Source organism: Vipera ursinii (genome assembly GCF_947247035.1).
Source record: "Vipera ursinii genome assembly, chromosome: 1".
NCBI classification, from domain to species: Eukaryota; Metazoa; Chordata; class Lepidosauria; order Squamata; family Viperidae; genus Vipera; species Vipera ursinii.
In genome coordinates, this window is record NC_139512.1 from 350,406,811 (window position 1) to 350,434,713 (window position 27,903).

At 39.4% G+C, this 27,903-nt stretch overlaps 1 protein-coding gene across 4 annotated transcripts in view; it reads right to left on the reverse strand.

Moving 5' to 3' along the window:
* The window catches only part of VEZF1 (vascular endothelial zinc finger 1), a 32,640-nt gene extending 14,889 nt beyond the window's left edge, over positions 1-17,751 (reverse strand). For 2 of the 4 annotated variants that reach the window (XM_083349577.1, XM_083349574.1), the window contains exons 1-4: positions 6,537-6,665; positions 5,106-5,824; positions 4,088-4,151; positions 388-571 (exon numbers count right to left, since the gene is read on the reverse strand). In XM_083349577.1, coding sequence (XP_083205703.1) covers positions 388-571; positions 4,088-4,151; positions 5,106-5,824; positions 6,537-6,575 — 1,006 coding nt within the window. In that variant the 5' untranslated portion in view covers positions 6,576-6,665. Of the gene's footprint in view, positions 1-387; positions 572-4,087; positions 4,152-5,105; positions 5,825-6,536; positions 6,666-17,511 lie in introns of those variants that run through there. The other 2 variants (XM_083349575.1, XM_083349576.1) reach the window with 2 other exon arrangements.
* Between the last annotated feature and the right edge of the window lie 10,152 nt (positions 17,752-27,903).

Below are 27,903 nucleotides of genomic sequence, written 5' to 3' on the forward strand. Positions count from 1 at the left end.
CTGAAGATTTTGCCTTCAGTAATAACTGCATACTTGGGTTTTTTCCCAAGTACTTGTTTAGTCACCAGTCCTAGCATGCCAAAAACCCAGAGGCAGCAAGGACTACTGAAAGCAATCCTTACCCAGATTTCAAAGTCTTTGGAGACACACTGCAATCAAAGTTTTAAACCTGGCAGTTTTCGGACTGTTTCTTCCAAAGGGGGGGGGGAAGGTTTCCAAAAACCTCTCCCATTAATATAAATTCCCATTTTCACAGATCTAATCTATAAGACACCAGTCCCATCTTATATGATCTAAATCATCCATGTTTTTTCCCCCCTCAACAATGGTATGCACTGCATTGGTGGGCAAAATGAAGTCTTTTTTAAAAAAAGGCAAGCCACTTACTTTTATTGATGCCTTGTTTACAGGTATTACAATTGATGCTTTGGCTCTGCCCATGGGTCTTTAGGTGGCTGGTAATATATGCTGCACTCAGAAGTTTACCACAGATATTACATGACACTTTTCCTTCGTGGCGCACCATGTGAGTCCGCAGCCTGTCTTTGGTAGCAAAGGCAGCTGTGCAGGTCTACACAGAAAAGAAAAAGGTCTAAAGCAGAATACTCATTTACTGAACACTAACTTTAATAGTTAACTGATAAATACCTTGAATTCCCCACAAGAAATCCCTGCAGAGAAATTTTATGCGATTCTGTTCAAAATTCTCCATCCTATGCACCCCAAAAAGCACACGAATATGACATAATTAAACAAGTAGGTACATTGCTCCCACAATAATAATGCCTCTCACTACGTACAACTCTCACAAACAATAAACTAGTAAACCTAAATTTGGACTGTAGTAGTACACAGGAAAGATATTTTGCCTAAGTATAGAGGGCCAGGAAGAATCAGGATTAAGTGGTCTTAGCAGAACAAAGTTTTCTATCTGGAAGTACTGGTCTATAACATTTCATGAAGCTAACTGAATTAAAATAAATGCAAAAAATGCTTTCACTCTCATACTGCAAATAATAATTATTATAAATCGATGTATCACATAACTCCCAGCAACTCTGGGTGATTTACAAATTGTTAAAAAACATTTAAAAATAAATAACAGTACAAGAAACAAAAAACAAAGATGGCAGAGAAAACAAACCCAGATGGGAACAGGGGAGTGGGAGAAAAGGGACGTCAACTATCCTTATCTAAGGCCTGGACGAAGAGCCATTAGCAATAATATTTAAACTATTTTGACTACCTTCAATGCACATATAGCCAGACAAAGTTAAATTTATTTATTTTTTAATCCCATTTATATCCATACTAAGACACAGCAGTATATTTCTAGATGTTGGGATTACATAAACTATGTCTAAGAGTTGAATATTACTCAAGTATAAAGATAACCTTCATTCCTTAAAGCAAAGACAACTACACTAATCAGGTTGACACAGTGTTTTTATATATCCTAGCACAGAGGTAGGCAACCTTGGCTCTTCTATGACTCGTGGACTTCAACTCCCAGAATTCCTGAGTCAGCTGATTCAGGAATTCTGGGAGTTGAAGTCCACAAAAGAGCCAAGGTTGCCTACCCCTGTCCTAGCAGATCAAGGCAATCTCCCATAACAATCTCCTGATAATGCCCATGGACATGATATTTTTCCTCATTATTAAGTTACATTTTAAAAAAGCCAAAAACAGATTGAAAAGTATGAATCATACTTTCTTTTAAATCAAATCATTTAATGGCCAAAATGAGTCATCAGGAACCGGCTTAGAAACACAATGATAAAGCTAAACAGAAGAGGAACAGAGAAATTTTTTAAAAATAAACTTTGCACATTATTAGCCCACATTAAAAAAAATATTAGCCTGCCTAAACAAATGCAGTCTGACATTAGAGGTGAAGTGACAAGCCGGACAAAGGGGAAATAACAAACCAACAAAGATGGGCAATCTTTTGATAACCAGAGAACACTTTATTTTTTAAAAGAAAAGCCACAGTGGGTCAGGTGGTAAAGTAAGATGGGCAGAGGCATGCCATACCATAAGGCAGCCCTGGATTTATCCTGTTCACCCAGGCTTAGGAATTTGCTCTTTAAACTCAATGTTAGGTTATTTTAAAGCTCACACTATACTCCTTTTGTGCATTTTTACCTTTAAAATTGCTGAAAAGTGCACTAGCCCTCAGGCATTGAAGGGGAAACTTTAAGGGCCACTGGTTGCCCACCCCTGTTGTTCAGTCATCTGAAAACGACTGTGGCATCCAGTCAATAGTTACGAGCTCTTCTTTAGGTCCTAGTAAGACTCCATAACTAAAATAGTTTGTCACTATTAAGTCCAGAATTATTTGGCTTGATGCAAAAGCTCCTGAAAGTATCTGGCAGCAGCCACAGGATGGTATTTGAAATGAAACTTCATCGAAAGACTTTATATTTTTTCAGAAACTTCTGCTACCGTTATTTTCATTTATTATATTATACGTGGGTTTACATATCTTTGAGGGGGGTTGTTTTTAACTGGAGGCAACGTTTCTGATTGTTAGTTGTTCAGAAGCTTTGGGAATGGGGTGGCCTATTCTAAAGTTAAATAAAAATAAAACCCTGTTTCAAGTTTTCACTGGAACATGCATGGGTTTGAAACAGTCAGGAACACAGAACGCCTTCCACGACACATTCCCGTATGCCACCAGCTTTCCTCATCGCAAGCTATAAAGAGAAACTGTGTTCACCTTCTTTTGTGTGAAGCTCTGAGGCCCTTCTCCTGGGACCCCACTGAATGAAGTGTAGCAGTGGCTGCAAGGAAGGTGGTTAGTCCTCAAGGCGGCACAGGCTTACCCACAGGGTTCTATTTCTACATGAAGACTTTTATTTTTTTACTTAGTTATGTTAGATGTCATTACTATAGCTCATTATTCACAAACGCTCTGTATACTGTAAATGCAACAACAGCAGGTTTTAGACACTCGTTAAGTGTTGCATTTTACTTTATTTGTGTATTAATCATTCTTGTGCTTCAGCTTTCCCCGATATGGCACCTTTCAAAATGTGCTGATAAAGACAACTCTCATTATTATAACCAAAATTTATGCGCGCAGGATAGGATAAAAATAGTCCTGGCATTATCACCTAGGTTTTGTATTTCCAAGAATAGGGATTAATCAATTCCCTGCGTATTTCTTTTTCTTGATGCACAGAATCATAGATAGGCCTCGGAGGTCTTCTAGTTCAACCCCTTGCTCAAGGCAGGAGAGCTTATACCAGGGGTAGGCAACCTCGGCTCTTTTATGACTCATAGACTTCAACTCCCAGAATTCAACTCCCAGACAAACAGATGTCCAACCTCTTCTTGAAAACTTCCAGGATGGAGCACCAATAATTCTGGGAGGATGCAGCCAAACTCCATCTCTGGCCTGACGAAACCCCATTTGCAAACTTTGGAGGCTCTTTCACTCCATTTTAGAATGGAATCTACCACATTGACCATCATTCTTTGGGGGGGGTCTTTGTTGGATTTTAATAACTTACTAATGAAGAGGGTTTTTTAAAAAAAAAAAACCCTCTAAATTTTGCAATTATTTTGTAAAGCTTCAGTTGGCCTAATAAGTACCAGTCCAAGTTAATTTTTTCTCACAATTAATTTTTGCTCAAGTGTGACTTCCTCTGCTCCCATAACTTTTTCAACTTATTCCCAAGTAACTCTTTCTGATTTTTACTTAATCACGTTCATGGGGATATTGCCCAAGCTAAGGCCTTTATTAACTTCTAATGTATTTTTCAAAGGATAAGACTATGAACCAAGCTCATCTACTGTAATTTCCTTATCAGCAGAAGCATTTGACACCAACTTTTACTGGCTTTCCACAATTGCCTACGATTCCGGTATTTCCTGCTGGTGTCTGTCCATATTAACCAGGTCCAACCCTCTTTACCTTTTAGAGTTTAGTTATGTGCTGCCCAAAGGTCATAATGGGGGTTAATTGTAATACTTGGCTCTGAACCTTCCATTTCATCTAATGATGTCTAACTTCAGATTCTACTAGAGTCCACTTGGGTGTCTTAATAAGCTAAGCACTACAGATCAATAAAAAAATTCTTACTTGGCATTTGAAGGGTCTCTCTGTGGAGTGAACATGTTTGACGTGACAACTTAAGTGATCAGGTCTGTGGAAAAAGAAGAAAAGTAAAGGCACAAGAAAACCAATTGTTACACAAACACAGAATTAAACCATTATTCAATCCAACATCCTTCACAAGAGGAATTTCCTAGATACACAAATCTATGATCTCAATTTTTCTGAGAAAATCTTCATAGCGCAAAACCTCAGCTACACAAGTGAGTTTCCTGTCATTATTGTACATCTCCCCAGAAAAATCTAAATTGATAAAAATTATCTTAAGGTCCATTAGCCATTTAAAATGAGAGATTATCCAAGCAAGATGGAGGCTGTGTGATTCCACAACACTGCTAAATTAATGCCTTACATAGTAACACTTACAAAAGGTGCTAAAAAAAAGGCCTATGCCTTCACTACAGGCCAAGGTAAAGGTAAAGGTAAAGGTTCCCCCGCACATGTGTGCTAGTCGTTTCCGACTCTAGGGGCCGGTGCTCATCTCCGTTTCAAAGCCGAAGAGCCAGCGCTTGTCCGAGGACGTCTCCGTGGTCATGTGGCCGGCATGACTAGACGCCAAAGGCGCACGGAACGCTGTTACCTTCCCACCGGAGTGGTCCCTATTTTTCTACTTGCATTTTTACGTGCTTTCGAACTGCTAGGTTGGCAGAAGCTGGGACGAGTAACAGGAGCTCACTCTGTTATGCGGCACTCGGGATTCGACCCGCCAAACTGCCGACCTTCTGATCGACAAGCTCAGCGTCCTAACCCACTGAGCCACCGCATCCCACAGGCCAAAGGCAGGCTAATTAATTCTGGATTTTAAACAAGCAGTTATTTCCCACCATTAGCAAAGGCTGACTGCAGACTTAAATTCAAAGATACTTCTCCTGGTGCCCCTCTTCCCCATCTCCATCCCATCCCTGCTTCTTTCTCTCCTATCCCAATTCCTCCCATCCTCCCACCCACCGCGAACGCAGAATGAAAATCCAATACTTGAGCTCGCCTGGGATTTTCTACATGGTACCTCGAAAAGCCTTTTCCACAAACACCACAGGTGTAAGGTTTGGTGATGCCACCCTCATGAGACCTCACGTGATAGGTCATGCGGTCCTTCCTCTTGAAGCGCTGGTTGCAAATTGGGCACTCAAAAGGCTTCTCATCCGAGTGGGACAGCTTGTGTCTGTTTAGGTGATAGACATCCCGGAATGCCTTGCCGCACATCTCACAGGCGTGGTTCTTTTTGACGGGCTTGCTGGGCTTCTTCACAGTCTGTGTCCCCGGCATGGCTGTGGCGCCGGCACTACTGCTTGGGTTGGTAGCAGAGGAAGACGTTGTGACGGTTGACAAGATGCCTGCAATGGTGGAAACCAGCGATGTCCGGCTGTTGTCCCCTGCAATGGTGGAGATTAGGGGCACCATTGTCGCAGGGGCTTTCTTTGGCCGTGACACCAGCTTTATCCCAGTGTGGCAGGATTCATGGCGCCGCAAATGGTAGCTGTCCCTGAAGGCCTTGCTGCAGTACGTACATACAAAGGAGGTTTTCGGCTTCTCCTTTTTAATCCCAACAATGGCATCTTTTAGTGTTTCAGGTGGGGGTTGAGGTTTCTGTGTTATCGGCAAGGGTAAAATGGGCTTCTGGTCAGGAGGTTCGACAGCTGAGCTCAGGAGAGGCAGCAAACTATTTTGTGCTGCTTGCTGCTGGTGATGCGATGCTTCGTGTGCCTGAAACCAAACATTCACACTTTCAGAAGTGAGGGATGCAATGTGTGCACTTGATCAGCAGAAAAAACACACAACTTAGCAATCTACTCATGGAGAGTCAACATATAGCTCTGACTTCAAAAGAAACTGAAGGCCCTTAACTGCTAAAATTCTTACATTCAAATGTTTACCTTTGTTTTTAAAAAAAAGTTTCTAACTAGAAACCAAAAATGGTGAAAGTACACTTTTGGAGATATTAGCACTCCACTCCACCCACCCACCCACTCACCCATCCATTATCTACCCCATCGCAATCAAACAATTTTCAGTAGCCTTCAGGCTACATAAACCAAAGTTAAAATATTCATGGTGAGGTTAAATGCAATCAAAATAATGACAGCAAGAACAAGATCAGAAACAAAAAATAACACAAAAAGCAGGTAGGGCTCCTGAAACAGCTCGATTTTTCAGTTTCCAGAAAGCCAACAAGGCGATGGCCTGCCTGTCCTCCCCCTAGGATGCTGTTCCAAAGCTCCAATGTTGCCACAGAAAAGCAGCGTCACTAGTCTCAACCCCACAAATCTCTTGGAGAGGTAGGATTGCAAAATGTTTCTTCCCAGTTTTCTCTTTGGAGCTGAAGTAATCAGGAGCTAAGTCATAAAGGCTTTACAGACAATATCAGCACCTTGAACTGTACATAGAAAACTAATTCAGTAGCCAGTGCTGGACCCACCAAAATCACCGCCGATAGTAGTGAGCGCCAATAAACCATGAGGACCGCTGCATTCTGGGCTAGCAGCACTTTCCAAGTACTCTTTAGAGACGGCCTCGTGAAAAATGCATTGTAATAGTCAAGGTGGGTAGTGATGAAAGTCTAAGCTGTTGTGGCCAGGTCTTCTTGCCCAGTTGGTGCACCAGCTGAACCTAGATATAGGCTTCTCTGGCAACAACTCCACTTGATGAATCAGAAACCGTAAGTCCAGAAGGACCCCTGTATTGCAGCAACAGAGAACCCCAATGGATAGACAAACCTATCTTACCCACATTCAGCTTCAACCTTTCCTTTCCCAACCGAAATCTTACGACTTCCAGGCACCATCACGACAGCATCTGCCTTATAGGATAAGAACATACTGTAGAGTATCCCACGTATACTCATGCTATCATACCTTGAATTGCTGGATGATTTCACCCAGTAGCTTCTTGTTAAAAGGCAAGGAGAAGTGATTCCTACAGCATTCCCAAAATTAGGACCACTCAGTTGACCTCTCATCTCTTTCTTTCACAAACTGAAACCACCCATTAAGGAGAGAATGGAGCCAATGCAAGACAATGAATCTTTTTCCCCACCCCCTGGAGGCAGTCCTTCCTCTAAGACACTAGAGCTGGCTGTGTCAAAAGCCACAGAAAGGACTAGCACGGATCACGAAGGACACACGTCCTCCTTCCAGATCCCAACTTATCAAAAATAAATAAAAAACAGTAGCACTCAGCAGAATCACCAAGCAACTCTTTAAATGCCACATTTTACCAGAGCCACATCTTCTGAAAACCCTCTACACATCTTCAAGCTTAGCTGATGTACTTTCAGATTTATTTCAGTTACGAATAATACCATTTTAACAAATGGAACTTGTTCTAATATACACAACCTTTAGTACAGACAGCCAACAGTTTGTGCACACCCTTTTATAAAATTATTTCCCTTGGGAAGTCTAGCAGAATCCAACCCAAAGGGGCCTTTTCAGGAGGCCACTGGACTTTCTCGTTTCTCTTTGAAGATGTTTCGCTTCTCATCCAAGAAGCTTCTTCAGCTCTGAATGGATGGTGGGGAAGGGAAGGATTTATACTCCTTGCAGACAGCTGGTCATTTGCATTCTTTGAGAGTGTCTTTGAGGCCATTTGGAGGTTTACCTGTGTTCTCAAGGTCACCTGAGTAATGCCAATGTGTATTGAACCTTCAGCAGAATCCAACCTTTTCTATTTTTAGGAAAAATGTGAACATAACTTTTAGGAAGCCTGTTTTCCACTGATTTAATGAAGACAAATTGATTCATACCCAACAGAACTATGTAGTGAATATGGTTTACAGGGAAATATAAAGTGAGTTTTTTAAATATATGACATTTGCTAAATGGTATGAATGTCAAGATATTCTGGTGTTCCACAACTCCTACACTCAAAGCAGTTAGAATTCATTGTTGACCATCAACGATGTAGGCCAGAAATATAAAAGTCCAAGGGGGGAAAAAAACCTCATGATCTTATTTCTTCTCACAAAATATTGAAGAAAGAAAGAATGTGACTCACTTGCTAATGATTTCATTTTAAATAATGTAGAAAATGGATAAAATGTGAACTATGTTTTTAGAATTTATACCAAGATTAACACATGAAATAGTAGAGAAACTTGCCTCAAAGAGTCAAATCATCAATTTTCAGGAGTCAGAAAATGAGACCGATTATACAAAATCCGTATTCTGAATTTTGACTCCTGATTTTTTTCCCTCATCTTCTGAAAAATCAATGCTTTTTGTACTTGTTGGGGATACAAAGTTTGGAGTACACAGCCTCCTTTGTTTTACCAAAGCTGGGTTTTTTTTGTCTTCAATGTTAACTTTTTTTGACTGCCTGCTTCTCCTTAGCAAAGCAAAAATGAAAATCTGTTGCTAGAGTTCAGCAGCTCTAATTAAATTACTTTAAAGACAGTTCAGTCAATAAACACTTATAATTATTGTATTTCAAAACACCAAACATATGTTTATAAACATATCAAGTTATGGGTAGAAGTACTGCACATTTTTCAATTCCTCCCAAACATATTTTCCCCATAAACTTAAGAAATTCTTTCTGCTTCATCAAAATTTCAAGAAATTTTATGTAGTTAGGTAGGCGATTATTGATCTGAGGGCAACATGTTTTTGAGAAGGTTGAAGATGGCAGAACCTTGCCACATGCGTAGGTAGAAGCAAAGCTAGATTTTTAATTTTTCTCCCTAGATTTTGGAAAAATATCTTTTTAAAAAAACATTCTAATCAACCTATTTTGAGGATTGCATTACAGTATTTGTTACTTGATGGGAATCCATACCACAATTTTTTAAAAAAATAAAATGTATTTAAAAGCTGTTCTGAAGGTCCTGGAAAGCAGTTTGGTGGTCATACGGTCAAAACTGAACCGTCTTACCTTATTCCCATCTTATGTCTTAACCCAAGTATACTCGTCCCACTACAATTTTTCTATTTAGTTGGAAGCAATGAGTTGTGGAACAAATCTGCACCTTGTGGGGGAGAGGCATAGACATTCTTAATAAGCTTATTTCATACCTATTATATACTGAACTTCTGACTGGGAAAACTAAAAATTTCCAAGGTAACTCAAGTTTTTGCAGTAATACACTCTGAAAACCAACATCTGCTTTCATAAATGGGAGCATTTATTAATTATACTCTTGACAACTCAAAAATTAATAATTTTCACTTATGAACAAAAACCATGGAGGAATCTCCCTTATTTTTTATATAAAAAAACCAATCCTCAGCCAAAGAACCCTCGTTGATACTACAGTTACATAATTTTACCTGCCGTGATTTCCCCAATAAGCCATTTATTTTCCAAACACAGGCACTCATCACAAAGGGATGTGGTAAGGTGCTCATTACAGCAACCCATCTTTTGATTCCCTGAGGGGAGCAATTTTTGAGGTAATGACTGGGTGTATTTCATGATATTCAACATATTACATGATCTCTATCTTAATGACAGACTATTTGGTTAACTACAAGTTACGAAAATAATTATGAATACTCAGTATACTTTATTAGATTGTGAATACATATGAAAGAATAGCACAATGATAGGCTTTAGCTTCTGAAACAAAGCCATGAAACAGCCTGGTTGAAACCACAGCTAGCTAAACAAGGAACTAGTTGATTCAGTTACTTGCAAACTGATTGTCTCTGCTGGAAAGAAATCTACAGAATATGAATTTGAAGCTCACATTTTCTGAAACAATACAGTATAGTAGAATGACTATGGCATTCCAAGCAATTGAAAATAGGCAAAAATAAGAATTATTCTTTTTTGGTCAGCTACTGCTTAAAAAAAACAGAAGGAAATTAGGTCATAACTCCAAAATATTAATTTCTAAAACTAATCTGAGTTTGAAGCCTAGAGATCTTATCACTATGTTTGGGAACAGACACAAACGAGTTACAGAATGAGGTATGGTCCAGTAACTTATTTTATAGAGGGTCCTACCACCTGAGATACATACAGCAGATATATTGTGCAAACATTCAATGTATTTTGAATGTTTCTATTACCATGTTAAAAATGTAGAGTTCAAGCAGAGGGAATAGGAACAAGAGGGACAATTTTCACAGAAGCATAGGTACTTTTAAATCTATACTCTCTTAAGAATAATTTCAGTTTTCAAGCAAGAGTTTCCCTTCCCCTTATGCCACATACCTTTAAAAAGTCATCTATGTTAAATAGAACATTGAGAAAGCAATATAAATAAATTTGATCTCACAGGACAGGATAGAATCTCCATGAAATTTTCTTAAGTTCGAAATACTTAAGTTTCAAAGACAAAATATACTACAGAGTATGTGGTACTTAGCTCCTGTCTGCAACTCCTTAAACCAAACACTTATTTTCTCAGGGCAGTGCTGCAACTGCAACAGCTTTGCAATGCAACAAAAATGCACTGCATTAAAGGAACTGCAGAGGTGCTGTATGAGCACTGCCACTCCAATTGCTACACAACTGTTAAACATGCCAGAGCGCAAGATGACTCGGAATAATCCATACAGAGCATGCCATTACTCAGCAATGAACAGTTTAAGTGCATCTTGATTTTCTTCTACAGACTACAGATAGTCCTCAACTTGAGATCCAGATTTCTGTTGCTAAGCAAGAGGGTTGTTCAGTGAGTTTAACCTCATTTTCCGACCTTTGTTGCCGCAGTTGTTAAGTGAAACCATCACAGTTTTTAACTTACTAACAGCTGTTAAGTGAATCCATTTTCCCTATTGACTTTGCTTGTCAGAAGGTCACAAAAAGTGATCACATGACTCAGGGACACTGCAACCGTAATAAATATGGGTCAGTTGCCAAGCATCTGAATTCTGATCACATGACCACTGGGGTGATGCAATGGTCGTGTGAAAAATGGTCATAAATCACTTTTTCCAGTGCCATAGTAACTTCGGTCACTAAATAAATTCTTGTTAAGTCAAGGACTATCTGTACAGTATTAGCCTTAGATCCTAGAACTTTCCTTAATTCAAGTTTTTAAATACTCCAAATGAACTGCTACCTAAAGAACTTAGTTTGATCTATTAATTCAATTGTCATCATCAAATTTCCTTTATTATAGGTTAGTCCCTGAAAAATTGGGATAGAAAGATTAAAAAAAACACTGCTTTTCCTTACTTAAGCTTAAACAGAATTTGTCATAGGCAGAACTGTTCTTATTCTGAATCAGAATTTATTCACCCATTACAGTAGTGGTTGAAATAGATTTGACTTGACAACACTGAAAACACTTTGGTAGAAAGAGTTCTTTTAAAATAACATTTCCGAAGAACCATTCTTTGTACACCAATACAACAATAACGATATCACCAAAAACAAGTATCCACAAAGATTTTCAAAAAACGTTTACAGCTGGAAATAGCTCATAGGTTTCCTTGAAGTTAAAAAGTTACAGTACTGTGTGCTTAATGCAGAAAAACAGGCTAAAGCTCTCACAAAGTTTTACACTATATGCATCATCACAAGTTAGTTTTGAAACACTCCATTTCAAAAGCAGTTTATCATGAAACACAGGCGGCTTTTGTCTGACAAAAACTGATTGAATGCTCCACCCCCAAGCTACTTAAGAGTTCTTTGGATCCCAGCCCCAGTCTACAACGTGCAACCCTCTCATGAGTTGCATTTCAACAGGATTTTTTCCACTTGAATAGTCTGATCTAAGTCAAATACGTAGCTCATAACTTTTTAGGCAGGAAAAGAACAGCTGGTGATCCATAACGTGATGTGCCAAGCTTCCACAATCTATTACCCATACTACATAAGACAGGAAATGGCAATTGTGTGTTTTTGCTCTTCAGCTTTTCTGACTAGTCTTCTCTCCTCGTCTATTGCATTTGTACATGAGAACAGAGATGTGGAAATGAGAAAGCATTTCTAGCCAGGATCTGGGACAGCTGAAAACCTGGTTTGTCTATGCAATGATATTTCCCTGTTTTCCAATCTGAAAAATTGGGATAAAAATATGACCAGATGTTTTTAATTTGGCTACTGTTGCTATATACTAACTAACTTTACAGTTCTGTAAAAATTAATCGCTTACTGGAGATGGGAAAGATGCCTGCAGCTGTTTTATTCTTTAAGTGCAAGGAGCTTTCAGAATAGGCTCTATGCTGAGTTCCCAAATCTATTCTCACTGCACAGATCATTGTTGCCTAAGAAAAATAACAAGGTCTGCAAGCAAAGCTTGCATTTCAAAAAACAAGCATATTTGATAGCATGAATAGAGAACAGTGACCAGAGAATGACCCCGACACAAGATTTCACTTTCCATCAGGATTTCACCTAAATGATTCCGCAACTAGCTTTTTGAGCAATGAAAGAAATACAACCAAACACAATGCTGAAAAGTAAACTAGGACTGTATACCACTTTACTATATTTAGTATATATATTGGAAGCTGAAGACTATATATCTGAAGGGCATCTGAAGAAAATTTACAGAATATAATGTGGCAGGGCAGAATCCATTCCACTTTCTTTCAGCGATGCCCAATTCTGATCAGTCTAGATCAGGAGTCCCCAACCCCCAGGCCGTGGACCAGTACTGGGATGAGGCATGCCAGCAACTGGGCCGCATAAAAAAAGAAAACCCCATCCGCAAGATGCCGGCACCACATAAAACCACCCACCCTCCGGTCTGTGGAAAGCCTCTTCTCCGTGGAACCGGTCCCTTGTGCCCCAAAGGTTGGGGACCTCTGGTCTAGACAGCAAAAACCCAGTTTTGTTTCTCTGTGCAGGTTGAAAAATAACTTGAGATACAGTTCTAGCCCAAGTTCTCCAGCAGCCAATTCCTGGCCTAAGAGCATAGGATACAGAATCTGAAGACCGAAGAATGCAATTCTGTAAAAGACCAAATCCTCTGGGCAAGGTTCAAGCAGCCATAATTTGTAGGCTCTTTTATGTGTTGCATGTTTGTCTCAAATCTTTACTAATGTCATCTCATATTGATACCTTCCATTATAAAGGTCATATGCACATTGACCCAACCCCAAATTGACTGTGTTACTGATTAGAGTGACACACGATGCCACCCTTTTACTCCAATGCATTCAGTATGCTAAGAACTGGATAAATTATTTTGCACATGAAACAAAAAAATTACAATAAAAGTAAAGTTGCTGCCATTCATGTACTACAACTCTATTGCCTGAAGTCGCCACCTTATTTTGTCTATGGTAGGCAGGCTTTATTTGGACAGCTCTTGCTTCCTAAAATGGAAAATTGTTAACATGTAACCAATTCTAGAAATCTTGTTGCCCTTTGTTATGCCCTATAAGGGGATCTTAAGAATTAATTTGTAAATAAAGGCACATACAACAAAAGCATTTAATATGTTTAAAGTTATCTTTAAATAAATATTCCTTTGTGTCCTGTTTTCTCCTGTAGAGCCAAACCAAGGATCTAAATGAAAAAGCATGGTTTATTTGGTATATCTTATATATATATATATATTCAATACTTCTTGGATTTCTATTTTATGAATGGAATTTTTATAATAAAACAAAATCCTGTTTCATGACCTAGGGTAGAAAAATTTGGTACTACAAACTTCTGTAGCTAGAGGCAAAGTTTTTTTGCATTGTACCTTGAAGTTAGAGTTACTAATTAGCATCAGTGAATCATACCTTGAACGACCTATTAGATGCATGATGTCTTTATTAACATGTAGCCTGAACTTTCTAGGCAACTTAAAGACTGTTTTAAAACATATGTTAATTCTGATATAAGCCAGAAATATATTTCTTTAATTACCAAAAACCATATTAAGTATAAGGAGGCACAACAGTCATAATTTGTGATTTTAAACTCAATGATCTGAAGATGACTTTTAAGAACTGATTCTAAAATTATTACCTATTTACTAAAAGTGGAGAATGAAAAAAATGCAACATTTCTATTAATTACAGCTTTCCAAAACAAGGATTGTCAATATTTTCCAGAAAAGCACCACTGTAGCTTACCACAATCCACATTCTGTCAATTAGGTGGTTATTAAAAAAAAAAGATTTCATAAGGATTCAGAGAGGAAGGCATGCAATATTCTCTAGAGATTAACAAAATTCAGAATGATCAAATAAGACTTCTAACTGAATTATATTTTATAATTGTTAATAATAGAACACTTCATGCCTACTGTATATAGATTTAAGATACATAAACTTTGTATGAGTTACAGGATCAAACAAATTTTGGTTTCAAGATCTTGTTCTAAGCCTGTTTCCAGAGAATGGGCACCAAAGCAAATGACTCATCTTGTACTTGGAAGGCTTTTGATTTTAGAAAAGAAAGACTGCAATGCATTCACCTCAGATTTATTCTTCCAATTCATGTTTTTAAACTGGAGTCATGCTTTGCATTTTAAAAAGAACAGAAAACTAAGTAGGCAAATGACGCAAACTCATAATTTGTAGGGTATTATTTTACCTTCAGGGAAGAAAGAGGTATTGTAATTAGTATACAGTTTCAAGCTAAAAAAGGAAAATGTATTATAACCCTAGGTTCTCATCTGGCTTGTAGATTTAAAGACAAAGTAATCTGGTATACAGCATTCCTTAGAGAAGATTGATCTTCCAAATGACTCAACTTGCAAGCTATGTACCATCATTTTAGTGCATTATTTTCTAGAATCCTTAATAGTTCTTAACAGTCCTTTTTTAAAGAAATCACAGCTTAACTTGAAGACATGCTTTATCACTTAGTAAATCCAAATTTGATGAGAACAATCTCTGGAATTTTCTCTTGAACAAGTTTTTTTTTTAGCTCAAGCAAAAAAAAAAAAGCTGAATGTATTTTCTTTCCAAACTACCCTATCCATCATCTCCACCATCATAAAATCACTTCTGTCCCAATATTAATTTTAATTCAGTTTCAGTAAACAGCATCATTCCTCTTAATTGTCAAAGCAGACTATAATATAATCTGTACCTAAGGAATAATAAGCTATATTTCCTAAACTGACTGCCTCTGAATATTAATATCTGTTCTTAAGTTTAAGATGTTATCACATTATCAAGTAGACAATCACATAAAATAATTTAAAATAGAAATGTAGCACTTCCCAGAGTTGCAGCAAAAAGAAACAGGAAAACAAATGGTTTAATGTGGCAGATTAGCAGAGAGGAAAATAGGTTAAAGGCTAAAGAGGATAATATAGGAGAGCAGAACAAAAGACAACTGAGTAGATAAAGTGCCTGTTTTTTAAAAGAAAGGATAAGAAGATACAATGAAGCATCTTGATACATGTTTATAAAAAGGGGAAAGGAAGATAAAGTAGTAAAGCTAGAACTGCAAGGCAGAAAGTGGTAAGCGATCATCTGTAAGAGATGAGAATGAAGGAAAAAGAAAAATAGCAAAATTAAAAGGCAGATGGAATGAAATACAACACTGTGGGGATCAAAAGAAAGTAATGGTGACAATGACATCCTAGGGAGGAACCGCAGAAATAAAGGGGGGGGGCGAAGTACAAAAGCAGAGAACATAGCAGAAAAAAATTGGAGGACCAAGTTGTAAGCAGTGGAAGAGTCTAAATTTGTCATGCGTAGAGATAAGTAGCGCACTTCAAAAATGGAAGACAACAGGAGGTAGCAATGGAGACAAAAGTAGAATACTGCACACAAAATTAAAGAACCCATCACTCTCAAGAACAAAGATGATGAAAAGAAAATAAACCACCAAGAACACATTTAAAAAGTGACAATCAAGGGTAACATTATGCGCAGGAGGTAGAAAATGTAGCAGCCAGAAATTAATTCCAGACTAAGTCTAATACAGATCACCCCCTACAAGCTCATGTGGCACCTTAAAAGATAATGGAAGTGCCATTGATACAACTATGATAGGGAAACAGCTGCAATTAAAAAATAAGGAAGCATGCAAAGTAAACAGTAAAAGTTAAGAAAAAGAAAAAAAGGGGGTGATGCGTTAATATGAGGTAACAGAAGCATCTGATAACAAGAAAATAATTCAAAGCAAACATTACTGAAGACTGAAGCAAAATGGATAGAGAATCTCACAGTGTGTATTGGCAAGGGAGGGAATCAGGAATCCCAGGGAAACAGAAAAGACAATGATAAAGCTGCTGAAGTACTGGAAGCTGCTTGAAAACACAAGATGGAGAGAGACTCAAGCAAGCAAAGTATGCACAGAATCCCATTTTGCAGTACACGGGCTAAGAAAACAAAATTCGAGTATTTCACTGAAAGGCCGAGAAGGAAGAAGAGAACAGAATGGATGTAGGAGCAGGAGAGCAATGCTGCAATCTATTATTCCTTAACCACCATCACCACCCATGAACAGAGACAGAAGAAACAAGGAATGCAGCAAAAATTTCTGAGCAGAGAGGGAAAGAGTAGGGAAGAAAAACCTCACACAGCGGGGCAAATTGGATGAAATCGCTCTCAAGAACTGGAGCGAAGAAAAAGCTAAAGGGGAGAAAAAAAATGCAGCAAGAAAAAAAAACGGTAGGGGATGGGAGCCAGCAGGGATGTTAAGCCCCACAGATACAGATTTAGTTGCAATCTTTAAACAAAAATGAAAGCCCAGAGGAGAAAGAAACGAGATCTTTCCTCCCCCCCCCCTTTTTTTAAAAAAAAAAACGCAACAAGGACATGACTGGTCCAAAGCGAGAAGTATCCAAAACCTTGCAAAACCCCCCCCCCCCATAATCCCAACCACAATGAGAGCATTCTCCTTTTTTTTTTCCCCTCGAACACGAAACAAACAAACAAAAAAAAACAAACCCGGGGAAATAGTTTGGCGGGGAACGGCCAAGGCTATTCGGAGCAAAGCTTAAAAAAGTAGAAAAATAAACCCCCCCACACCCACGCACATTCGGGCCCCCCCTTCCCCAATCACACGGCTTCACACTCTCCCCTCTTTTTCTTCTGCCCCCTCGGGTGGTGGGGGGGGAAGAGAAATTAAACGGGGGGGGAAAGGAGGGCGCTCTTTAGTTTTTCGCGCGTGCGAAGGCTGCGCGCGCGCGGGGGGGGGAACCGTCCTCCCCGCCGGCGCTGAGGAGAAAAAGCAGCTATTTATGGGGGGGGGGAAACAGAGGGAGGGGGGGAGAAAAGCGCTCCCGTTGGCCTCCCACAGCGCTGGCGAGCGCAACCAGATTCTCCTCCTCTTCCTCCTCCCGCTATATCCCCCCCCTGTCTGCGCTGAGGGCGGGGGGGGGGCGGTAGAGAAAAGCGAGGGCGCCGCTGCTGAGAGGCAGCCGGCCGGATTCCTCCTCTGGCGAGGAGGCCTAAACGGGGAGGGGGAGCGCGCTGGCCGTCTAGGGGGGGGGGCGGCGGGCGGTGTTGATGGGTGTTCTAAGGAGCGGAAAAGAAACCGAAATATATAGATAGATATAGATATATTTAACGATCGGGCGTTGTTCTCCCCCTCACCTGAAAAAGGAACGCGGTCCAATTGGCCTCCATGGTTTTGCGGCCGGGAGAAAGGAGGGGGGGAGGAGAAGAGGAGGAGGAGCCGTTCGTAGAAGGAGGGAGGGGGGGGGGGTAAAAAATAAATGTCTTCTCGTCGCTCTATGTAAATGGTTTCTCCTCAGGCCCGGCGGCCTGGTCCTGGTGGTGGCGGCGGCTCCTCGCCGCACTCGCTCTTCCTGCCTGGCTGGCTGGCTGGCCCTGGGCCGCACTCTCCCCCGCCCGCCCCCCTCCCCGCCTCCCTCCCCCGGGCCCCCAGCTACATGGAGCCGACAACAAAGCACAAGCGGCGGCGGCTGCCTCTGCTGCTGCGGCGGCGGCGGCGGCGAAGGAGGCGGAGGCGGCTCAACATGGCAGCGCCTCAGCGGCCGTGCTTCCGCTAACCCTCGGGCCGTACCATCGTCACCAACAGGGGGGAGGGAGAGAGAGAGGAGAGAGAGAGAGAGAAGCGAGGAGAGCCGGACAAGCCGAGTTTGGGGGGGAGGGAGGAGAACAGGGGGCACGCGCACTCCCGCCTCTCCTGCCTTCTCGGCGGCGGGCCTGCGCGGGCGCAGCGGCGGGCGGGGTGGGGGTCGCGAGGCGGGCGCCCCCGCCGAGGCTGAGAATGGGACGGCCCGCTCGCCTCAAGCGGCTGAGGGGGATTATAAAAAAAAAAGTGTGCGTGTTGGGGGGGGGGAAACCGCGCTTGAGCCTCTTTTGAGCGGCGGGAAGATGGAGGAGAGGGTGAAGGCCGCGGCCGGTCCCTCAACCCTTCCACCCCACCCCCCTGCCCCCTTGCTGTAGCTTTGAAACGGAGCGTGCTCTCTGGTGGGGAAAGGGCAGAAAGGCCTCTCCAGGCAGCCCGAGAAGCGGGAATACCCTAACTGCCCCCGTAATTGTGTAATATCGTCTAATTTTGGACAGTCGGATTTGTTTCAAAGTACGAGACGGCCATCCTCAAATCAGAGCTTTCCTCTTGGGGTGGGGGGAATCGCCTCAGGAAACCTCAAGAGGTTTTCAAAAGGGCACATTTCCCCTCAGACTTAGGCCTTTTCCTCAGTGGTTTCCAGTTAGTGATGTGCCAATCGTGGTGGGTATAATATCAACTCCCAAAGGCTGGCAGAGGTTATAAATCAGCCCAGAGGACAGGGCCTTGTGAGCATTTACTCAGGGGTAAGTCACCCTGAAAGATCAGATCGCCAAATCCCAAGCTAAGCACACCCAAAAGATTCAGTTTAAAGCACACTGAAGATGTCCCCCCAAATGGAGATGAAACGTTTGCAGCCAAATTGCCAAGCTTGGAGATAAAACCAACAGCCCACTACCAACCTGAGCTACTAATATTCAAACACATCTCAAATACCCAAAAGAGCTGGAGAAGAAGTTGAATGCTTCTCTCCTTCCAGGGTTTCTTGGAGGCAAAAGCAAAACCTTATACATTTCACTGGGAAGCAAGTTGCATTTAGTAGTTAAAGATTATATATCCCATCCTTTGCACTATAGCCGCGAAGAGAATAGAAATAACCATTAAAAGCCTACTCCCTGGCGTGCAAAAGACAGTCCAATCCTAATTGAACCTGGAAGTAATTCCAATTAACATTAAACAGGCTTACTGCAGACTCTAAGCTCTATTTTTAGGATAGGACTATATTAGAAAGTTATTCGAGATCGATGGCATTCAGTTATAACAATTTTCCATCTGGCAATGTCGTGCATTTCAAAATAAAAACACTACATTGCTAAAATTATACTGCCCAATACCTATTTTCCAACTGAATCAAAGAATGGATGCTTTTATATTGTTGGAATCTCTTGTTCAATTTTGATTGAATCTTATTCCCATATTCATTGCAACTAATAGAGTCCGACCTGTTGCCAACTAAAAATTACACACATTGCAGCTTTAATAATTTTAAGACATTAGATTGGATTCAGAGATCTCACTTAACTATAATGCCAATTGTCATTTTAACATGAACCTAGACAACATGGTCAGTAAATCACAATTTATGACTTGAGGTGTAAATCTAGCTTTTATATCTCCTTGAAAGCCATGATTAAAACAAATCTTGATTTGTGAACCTAGCATTAATATCCAATAAACATTTCTCTCCCCATTTTAATTTCTGGAACTGAGAGTTTGTCAATTAAAAATAGTGATGGCCTTTTTCTCAAGTTGTTTCTGATCACATAATTAAACTCAACTTTAGTAGCTCTTATACAGTAGTCCAGAAATACTGGTAAGTCCAGTGGTAACACTGAATTTCTTTGGCATTAAGAATCTACAAGTTTTACATTGTTTTTGCTCAACCGTATAATAAGGCTAACTCCTTTGATTTAATTACCTAGCTCAAAGACACAGATTACCTCTTTCTTATCCAATCTTAAAATCACAGGTAATGTGGCTAAAGGAGTTAAAATCCTATTGCATTTGTAACCTCCCACCCAAGTGGTTTGTGGATTGAACAATTAAGAGTCCAAGCATCAGATGAACTGTGTACTTAAAAAAAACACTTGACCCCCCCTCTTGGAAGTGGTCCATGTACACCTTCTGCTTCCTCGCCACTAACCTGAATTTCATTTATTTCTAGCCCTTTCAATCCCACAGGCTCTTGGCAGGTTACATATAATTGTCCTCCTGGAAGGCTTCATGTAAGTCTTCATATAAGTCTACAGACAGCAAAGGCAAAGAAATGGAATTTAACAACTAATACCAGGATTACTAAGAAAATACAGCATTTAATGCAACAAGTTTGGAGGGTTTTAAGTCTTCAAAACACTTTATATTGATATAATCCCTATAGTCACTTTGTGAGCATTATCTACCCCATGTTACAAAGTGAAAGGGGGAGGCATCCAAAGCTGAGAATGTAGTTTTCTTTAAACAACTTGGGAAACATTCGAACAGAAGACTTTCTCAGCTACCAGATCTTGGTATATTCAGAAAAGTGGTGGGGAAAAAATACAAATCCACTTATTTGAATTATTCAACATGCTTCTTCCTGCTAAATATATTTTTCTTTGAATTGGATTTTAGCCCATTAAGATTGTAAATAATTCTATCTCTTATATTCCCCTGCCAGAGTAGAGTTGGTTGTCATCCCAGTAAATTTTAGGTGATTTTATTAAACAGTTCATCAGTTGATATATCTATCCATCTTAATATCCGAGTAACTGCCCCTTTAGAGATAAAAGCAAATCACATATTCAATATCCAGACAAGAGTAAAAGAGAACCACTTTTCTGTTAGATACTTTCCTTGACACCTCTAGTCCTCTTCCCCCCCCTTCACATATACATCCTTTAACCATTTGGAACAGTGGCATGATGCAAAACAAATCACTCTAATATGATGATGATCCTGGCCCCCAGACGTTTTCTTAAAAAACTGGGTAGGCTGCACCCACTTGACCAAGAAAGCAGCAAAGATTACATAAAATAATGAGGTTGCAAGGGAACTTGGAGGTCTTCTAGTCAACAAATAGGTAGCTTCCTGTATGCATGTTAGAGAGCGGAGAGAGACGATACAGGTAGTCTTCAACTTACAACAGCTCGTTTAGTGACTGTTTGAAGTTACAACAGCACATTCATATGCTTGACAACTGATTCATATTTATGACGGTTGCAGTATCCCGGAGTCACATGACCATCTTTTGCGACCTTCTGACAAGCAAAGTCAGTGGGGAAGCCAGATTCATTTAACAACCGTGTTTCTAACTTAACAACTGCAGTGATTCACTTAATAAATGTGGTAGAAAGGTTATAAAATGGGACAAAACTCACCTAACAAATTTCTCACTTAGCAACATAAATTCTGGGCTCAATTGTGGTCATAAGTCAAGGACTAGCTGTACTTATAAATTGGTGTTTTGAAAGGGTTATTCCCCAATAGGCATCATTCTGCAAAATACAATACAGGTAGTCCTTGACTTACAATAATTGGGACCAGAATTTCTCTTACTGAGCAAGGCTGTTAAGTGAGCCATGTTCAATTTTATGACTTTTGTTTGCCATGGTTTTTAAGCAAATTGCTGCAGTTAAGTGAATCACATGATCATGAAGTGAATCCAGTGAAACTCCACTGACTTTCCTTATGAGAAGCTTGCTGGAAAAGTCACAAATGATGATCACATGACCCCAGAATTCTGCAATTGTCATAAATACATGCCAGTTGTCAAGTGCCCAAATTTTGATCACATGACACAATGCTGCAATGGTTGCAAGTATGAGGATCAGTCATAAACCACTTTATGCTATTGTAACTTTGACTGATCACTAAACAGATCGTTGTAAGTTGAAGACTACCTGTACTTCAACATGATCTACTTTGTGACAGTATCTCCTACATGTTTTCAAAGTCTCCAATGTGGCTAGCAATCCTGAAAGGTCTCTAATTTTAATTAGATATGTTAAGTAAATGGAAGCTGCCACAAAATGTTGTCTTATATCATCTTTTCTGTACTGGTCTATTCTTAATCAGGGATCCCTCCACTTATTCCAAGCAGGGCATTTTATCACTTTTTTTTATTTGTGTACTTACCATTTCATTACATTTACAGTCAATCATTTTACCACTAGAAGCAGGGTGGGCAAGGAGACCATTCTGATACATTAAAATGTTAAAAAATACCTTTTAAAATGCCTTCTTTTGAATAACTATATGCTCCAAAATCTCCCATCCAAAGTCCAAACATTAGTTTTTAAGCAATGATTAGTTATCAAAGTATAATATACACAGCCAAGAACATAAATAGGATGCAGGTAGTTTTTCTACTAAAGCCAACTAAAAACAAAATTAATGAACTTGGATTACTAAATATGAGTGGACCCACAATTTATTCTTACAATTATATACTGCTTGGGCAAAATATTATTAGTGCAATATTTCCTAGTTTCTTGGCCATACATAGTAAAGCTTACCCTAACATTCAATGGACCAAAAGAATGAGAACTGCTGAACAGTTTTCTTACCTGTCCAAACAAAACTATCACCAAATAAATTAATGTCTTGAAACAGTAAATTCAATTCCTAAACATATACAGTTACGTAATTTGCTTTATCTGGCACCAACGACTGAGTTTATGATAGCTAAGTTATAGTTTTCTTCAACTATAGTTTCCACTATGGCTGGATTCCCAGTTAGGTTAGGCTTATAAAATCAAAATTAAACAAATTAGGATTTAGCATATCTGTTCAAACTTAAACTGCTTCTCACATAGCTCCAAGTAAAAAAATTATACAACTACTTAAGCATATTCTACTATAGCTTGCAAAGAATGTCAGCGTTAAACATAACATTTATGTGCACTTAAAAAAAAGCTGATGAAATTAAAACAATAAATTTTAAAACATTTTACTCCTACCCATAGCTGGCAGAATGGATTATGCAAAAAAAATGTAGCAAAAATACAGCAATTTTAACATGTTGTTGTTGTTAGCTGCGAAGTCGTGTCCGACCCATCGCGACCCTATGGACAACATTCCTCCAGGCCTTCCTGTCCTCTAATTTTAACATGAGAATCCTGCAAAAATCACTCATAAAATAATCCATGTAAATATTTTATTTTCCAGAATTATTTGAAGAAGCAAATAGAAACAGAAAATACAGCCTATGGCTCTCTGTTTCTCTGTTTCCAATTGAAGCTGGAAATTCTGTTTAGCCAAACTTTATTAGATGGCCAACCCATCCCAGTTGTACAGATTATGCAGTAAATTATCATTAGCAGAATTCTTACAGCAGCTGTTAACCTTTTTCTTCCCATTGCAGACAAGAAAATTTACCTGACTCATGTAAAAAAAAAAACACCTCATCCAGCACACCAGTAAGGAAATAAAAATAAAAAACAATCTCACCACTTGTACATCTAGTTACATCTAGTTTTAGACTCTGTAACATGAAGAAACAGAGATTAACTACTTAAAAATACCTCCCAGGCTCCAATAGGTTTATCTATTGGGTTCCTTAGGATTTATCTTTAGGAGATAGTGAATCCTTTAATCGTCTGATTTTTTTTTCCACAGAGATCTCTCTGATGTAACACTTTTCGAACTTTCTGCAGCTGTAGACCATTAAAAAGTTACAGTGATACCCTGGTACTAAACTGCTGTGAAACTCATCCTGAACGCATTTCAATACCAAAATTTTATCATGTTTAGTACTCAATGCACAAGCTAGAACTTGTCAGTGTCAGCTGACTTGTGACTCACTACATTATTCCTTATGGGAAAAATTTGTTTGGTACTCATAGTTTTTGGTACTCATTGCACCCACTGGAACCAATTAATGATGAGTACCTAGGTACCACTGTATATAAAATTGTGAGGACCACTCAATGGTGGTATCAAAAAAGTCAACATCTTGGCTACAATAGCACATTTAAAATACCACCCACTTTAATGTGGAACCCTCTCCCCACCTTGCCATCCAATTTAACAACAGTCTGTATGTTTTTATTGTTAAATGCATGGGAGTTCATGTTTTTGACACATAGACGCACTGGTGCCTGCCTTCCCCTTCCTTCCTTTGATAAAGGCTTTTTAAATTAACCAAGACAATCCAAAATTAATTTTTTTCTACCATTTGAACTATTATACATCATGCCATTTTAAGAACCACTCTTAACAGAACTTGCTAGTCAGGATCATTCTAAAGGAACACTGCAGGAATGTCCTTGGAGTATGTTCAGAAAAGTCAATATGGCCACAATACTACCGGTATGAATGAAGCTCCACACATTTTTATATTCTTCACATACTGCACATAAAAAAACAAGTCAAGCTTCAATCATGCCATTGTCAATTAATATTTTGTCAAATTGACAATTTCAACTTCTTCTAGGTTACACGAGCAAGATCAAAGTTCTGCTTAGCACAGAATATTTAAACTTATAACTACATTTGAAACTTCTTCACTGTTTTTCCAAATAGTAGTATTCCCATTGCTATTTTGCATTATCAATTCAATGTTTTCAGCTACTGATCCAATTTTATAACCTAGCTGACTGTTAGTGAACATGAGGCTGTGCAGCTGACTGAAGTTCAACCTAATTGAGGAAACATTAACTTCTCAGATTCGGTTAGCACTTGGATGGGAGACCAAAAAGGATTTCCAAAATCTGGAAGATACAGTGACAACTCTTGCTGTAAAATGATGGAAAAAATTGCATGGATGAAGTCATCAGGAATCATGTTTGATGTGCCAATATCTTTATCTTTAATTGATAAAAAATACAGGAGCAGAAAAAGCTTCTTAGAAATGCAGACAGAATTTTAACCTTCAAAACCACCCTACCTTTTAGGAACTCTTAAGTCTGGAAGACCTTTTCAAAGGAGAGAAAGAAAAAAAAGTCAGCTGCAGACTTACAAAATTGGCTAAGCTCACTGCCCTACGTTTTCCCCACCCCACCCCACATAAATCCGGCGTGCCGGATTATGGAACCATCTTCCGGTTGAGCTCCGGATGGCGCCTGACCTCCGCTCCTTCCGGCGCGATCTAAAAACTTACCTCTTCGAACAAGCTGGCTTGGCCTGATGGGATGGGGTTGGGTTTTATTAATGTGTTTTAACCTACTTTTTAATGTGTTTTAACTTATTCGTGGGCATTTTGTTTAATCTTTTTTAATTTTTGTATTTTGTCTTTTAATATGTACTGCCCTGTTCACCGCCCTGAGTCCTTCAGGAGAAGGGCGGTATACAAATAAAATTAATTAATAAAAATAAATAATAACTGTACTTTCAACCACCCTCATTTGAAGGATTTTCCTCTCTAGACAAACCTGTGTATCCCAATGGGATTTTTCTTACTACCACAGTGTAGTGAAGGTAAGATGGAAAAGGTATTTTTTTAAAAAAAGCTAACCAATGCATCATTTGTGAAGCTGCAGAGCCAAAGTTTTGCAAGCTGTCATTTTTTTTTTAATCTTGAAGTCCAGTTTGTTGTTTGGAAAATTTCTTTTTGCTCTCCCCCCCACCTGCCATACCATGCAGATGTATTTTCCTTTCCCTCTAGAAAGGAGGGAAAAGAGGATGGAAGATGCTGATACAGCTGCTTGCATAAAGAGATGCCCTGTTAAGCTGCAATCTGTAACTCACTAGGGATGTACTACTTTTTCTATTGGAAAAATGAGGAGAGAGGAAGGGAGGGAATTGACTGCAGTGATGATAAGCTGAAATTGAAGGTTGCACACTGCAGCTTGCAGAATGCCAAACAGGAGGGATGAGAATTATCGATTCCCCGGACCGTCTTTTTCTGCTTCAAAGTCACATGCCACCCCGGCTTCCACAATTTCACAGCCAGATACACCTTTCTAGTGTAGTCATATGTGTGCACAGCAAAAGGGCTGGGGCATTTTGCATCTTATTCCAGACTTTCCACACATGCTATAGCTAATAAATAAAAACAATTCCTCCAAGACACCCAGGCGAGAAAGGAAGGCAGTTGTAAAAAAAAAAATCCATGACACCACCTGGCTGAAATTCAGAAATTGAAATATAATTGAAGCTACATACGCAGAGGGAAAGAAAAGGCTGTTTATTAGGCAAGCCAGCTTGTTCTAAAGGGGAATGCTTTAATTATACACTGGTAAAATTCTCACATTCTCCAGCAAATTAAAAACACTTTGCTGCTCCCACAGAAGTGTGCAATATGAAATAACCACACTTTGATCAACTGGCTCTTTTTTAACAGGGCATCTCTATGACTTTCCTATCAAGCCATTATCTTATGCTTTCCTCAGGTTTCTTAAATCCTTTTTCATCTTGTCAAAAATCTGGATTTGTTCTCCCTTGGAGAGAAAAAGCTGATAGGTGTGAAAGTGGAATTGGCATGAAGAAAGTAAAGTTTTGGCAGCCAAAATAGAGACACAGTATAGAGGCAGACATCTAATTCTTATTTAAAATGAATGAATTTACAAAGCGTGGTAGATAATGATTCAATTAACAGAAATTGTTACTGCATATAAAGGCAGACAAATCTACCCTGCTTGGAAAAAAAAGGATATTATGTTAAGGGAAGCTATTTAAAATAAGGTTTCAGAAAGTACAGAACATATGCATTTGCGGTTAAAAGGGTAAACAGTCTTTGTGAATCAGAGAAAAACAGGTTTACCAAGAATTAGAAGTCTTGTCAATTTACAATTGCTTTTTTTTTTTAGTTTTTTACCATCTCTGCTCAGGAAACTGTCAGTTTTTCCAGGCTTCTCTTAAGTGAAAATTGAAGTTTTCTATTAGGTTAGCTTCAGAAGAAAGCTCTTGCAATGCACTCCTAGACATTTAAAAGTTGCTAAATTAACCTGACTTGATCATCGACGAGAACTTTAGGTTTAAACTAGACCAGGCAGATGTAGGCTCAAAGGCGACAGTCAGGCATGCCTATGGGGAGGGGATAGCACTCCAAAAAGCAAAGATGGTGGCCATGGCATGTGAAAACGATAGGGCTTGAGTCACATAATTGTGGCTGCCATATTGACTTTTTTGATCTTTCTCCTTGTGAATGTCCTGATTGTTCATTTTTTCACATTGTCCTGCAAAGAAGTTCGTTCCTTCCTTCCTTCATAATAATAATAATAATAATAATAATAATAATAATAATAATAATAATAATAATAATAATAATAATAATAATGTTGGAAGGGACCTTGGAGGTAATCTAGTCCAACCCCCTGCTCAGGCAGGAAACCCTATACCATTCCTTCCTTCCTTCCCTCCTTCCTTCCTTTCTTCTTCAATATCAATGACACAAAAATCTAAATTCTAATAATAAAGTAAATCAGAACAATGTCAAAACCAAAGAAATAATTACAAAAGCCAAAAATAAAGCCCAATACCTACAGCAGTCAGCTGGAACCAAAACCATGTTAAAACAGTTTTAACTTTCTAGAAGTGCAGCATGGTAGATGCACAAACTTCTGGGGGGAAGAGCATTCTGTACGTATTCCATTAGTAAACTTTACTTAGTTAATGTATTTCTTAACTTTGCTGCTGTTGAGTACTGGGTTCATTGCTCAGGAATGAAGACAGGCGAGTGAGTTCAGCAAAGATCATGGTTTATTGCTTGCAGGATCTGAACTAAAGAACAGGGCTGCAGTTGCATCAATTTATACCCTGGCCCCTAGGCGGGGGCCAATAGGTTTGAATCAACCTATTGCCGCCTAGGGGCAACCAATGGCAGTGCTGGAGACGGGTTGTCTGAGATGCTGAGAGCCGTCAGCTAGCTCCCTGCTCCAGCCGCTACCACGTGGTGTTAACAAGCAAGCCCAATACATTACAGCTACAAACTCCTTTAATCCTCCCAGTTAATACTAAGAATTCCTTTTCTGTTTTTTTTCATAATTGGTTTAATTATAGCTTATTCAGTAAATTTTCTGGGAATACTCAGT